This window comes from Heterocephalus glaber, unplaced genomic scaffold, assembly GCF_053883595.1.
Source record: "Heterocephalus glaber isolate CG9 unplaced genomic scaffold, H.glaber_assembly_v1.0 deba00001481, whole genome shotgun sequence".
Classification (NCBI taxonomy): Eukaryota; Metazoa; Chordata; class Mammalia; order Rodentia; family Bathyergidae; genus Heterocephalus; species Heterocephalus glaber.
The window spans coordinates 31,219,297-31,221,450 of NW_028258317.1; the positions used below are offsets into that span (position 1 = coordinate 31,219,297).

Here is a 2,154-nt window from a genome sequence, read left to right on the forward strand (position 1 = left end):
TTTTAAATTAAATTTTATTAGTACTTGTTTGAAGTACATGATATTTTCATTCCTTGCATGGGGTGGATGCATGTAAAAAACACATCTTAATTATTTTTCTCATCCTCTTTCCCTGGCTTCCCTCCCCTCCATCATTCTCCTGAACCCCTTCCCATTTATATCTTCCTATTTCCTATTATCTATCTTTTATTTTGTTCATTATTTATAATTTGGGTTTCTCATATGAAAGAAACAATATATTTAAACTAGTGGTTTTGGTTTATTTCACTTAATATTATGATTTCAAGGAGCATATACTCCATTGTGTCTACATACCACATTTTGTTTACTCCTTCATCAGTTCATGAACGTATAGGCTGCTTTCAAAACTTTATTATTACTAATTGTGCTATTACATAGCTTATAAATTTAACTTTCAGCTTAAAATTTCTCTTTAGTCATTCCTAAAATTGTACTTAAATAACATATTTACACATTCTTTTTTATGCGTGAAGCAAAGATATCAATTCACTACATAAATATGTCACCATATATCTGTGCCACTGAATTTTAATCAGGAATTCATTCAGGAAAACATATCTATCAAGGGTCTGGTGGCATGGACAGGGAAGGTAATGATGAAAACAAAGTGGATGAGAAACCTTACCCAAAACCCCATTACAGAAGGCAAAAGGGAAAGGAAAAACAGAAGTAGAAAACTAACTGAGGGCATTCAGAAAATGAAGCTTCTGTGTTCTCTATTTAAGTCATCTGAACAAATCGAGGTCCTCAGAGAACCCAGGGGCAAAGGCTCAGGATCACACACCCACCTCAGACAGCCCAGCAGCATCAGCAGACTCCCCAATGGCCTGGCCACTTTCTGTACTGGTGGCCCTGGTGGTGCTCACCATCATGTCATCGTGCTCTCTGGGCTGTGACCTGCCTCGAACCCACAGCCAGGGGAACAGGAGGGCCTTGACACTACTGGAACAAATGAGGAGAATCTCCACTTTCTCCTGCCTGAAGGACAGAGAGGACTTTGGCCTCCCCCACCAGGAGTTTGATGGCAAACAGATCCAGAAGGCTCAGGCCATCTCTGTCCTCCATGAGATGACCAGCCAGACCTTCAACCTCTTCAGCACACAGGATTCATCTGCCGCCTGGAATAATGGCCTGCTGGACACCTTCTGCACCGGCCTCCATCAGCAGCTGAGTGATCTGGAGGCCTGCCTGACCCAGGAGGTGGGGCAGGAAGAGGTGCCCATCTCGCATGAGGACTCCAGACTGGCTGTGAGGAAATACTTCCACAGGATCACTCTCTACCTGAAGGAGAAGCGATACAGCCCTTGTGCCTGGGAAGTTGTCAGAGCAGAAATCATGAGATCCTTCTCTTCATCGGAGAAACTTGCAAGAAAGGTGAAAGACTAAGGAATGAGTCTTGGTCCAACATGCAAATGGCTCTCCTCAACTGTATCACACTGTCACAAGTTCTGCCTCTTCAAAGACTCTCATTTTTGTTCTAATCATAACAATTTTATTCCTGTGATGTTTTAGGAGTACTAAGCAACATTGTGTTTATCTTTACATGGAGATGCCCTTCCAACTAACCTTGTAAAGATACAAGCATCTATTTATTTGTCTACTTTAATATTTATTTATTTAACTTTTTATAAGATTTAAATTATGTTTGTATACATAATGTCATGTTCACATTTAAATTATGGTTAATAAAATTGGGCTGGGGATGTCGCTCAGTGGCGCCACGCCTGTCTGGCAAGGACAAAGTCCTGAGTTCTATCCTCAGTACCAAATAAATAAATAAAATATATTCTTTATACTATTCAATTTGTCATCTTGCTTTTTCACTAAATTTGTATCATAGAAAACTTCTTGTATTTGCCTGTTCTTTAAAAAGATACTCCAAGCCTTAGTGTGCAATGTTATCAAAGCACAGAAGATGGTTCAAATGCCTCATTATTGTCAAACTCAAAGCATAAGGAAAAACTAAGCTTCTACTAGACTCTGCATTTCATCCACAGCACTTCGTAAAACTAAAAATAAAAACACATGTCCCTGATTTTTACAGATAAAGAAACCTAAGAACAACAATCATGGTTAATATCAGTCAAGTGGACTGCAACAATGAAAAAAATAAAATTTTCTCAGGTAAAAGCA

General features: G+C 39.2%; 1 protein-coding gene across 1 annotated transcript; it reads left to right on the forward strand.

Moving 5' to 3' along the window:
- Window positions 1–623: 623 nt before the first annotated feature.
- LOC147825883 (interferon alpha-4-like) lies at window positions 624–1,407 on the forward strand. The gene has a single exon (XM_087183538.1). The coding sequence runs from the start codon at window positions 844–846 to the stop codon at window positions 1,405–1,407; it is 564 nt and encodes a 187-aa protein (XP_087039664.1). The 5' UTR covers window positions 624–843.
- The last annotated feature ends 747 nt before the right edge of the window (window positions 1,408–2,154 follow it).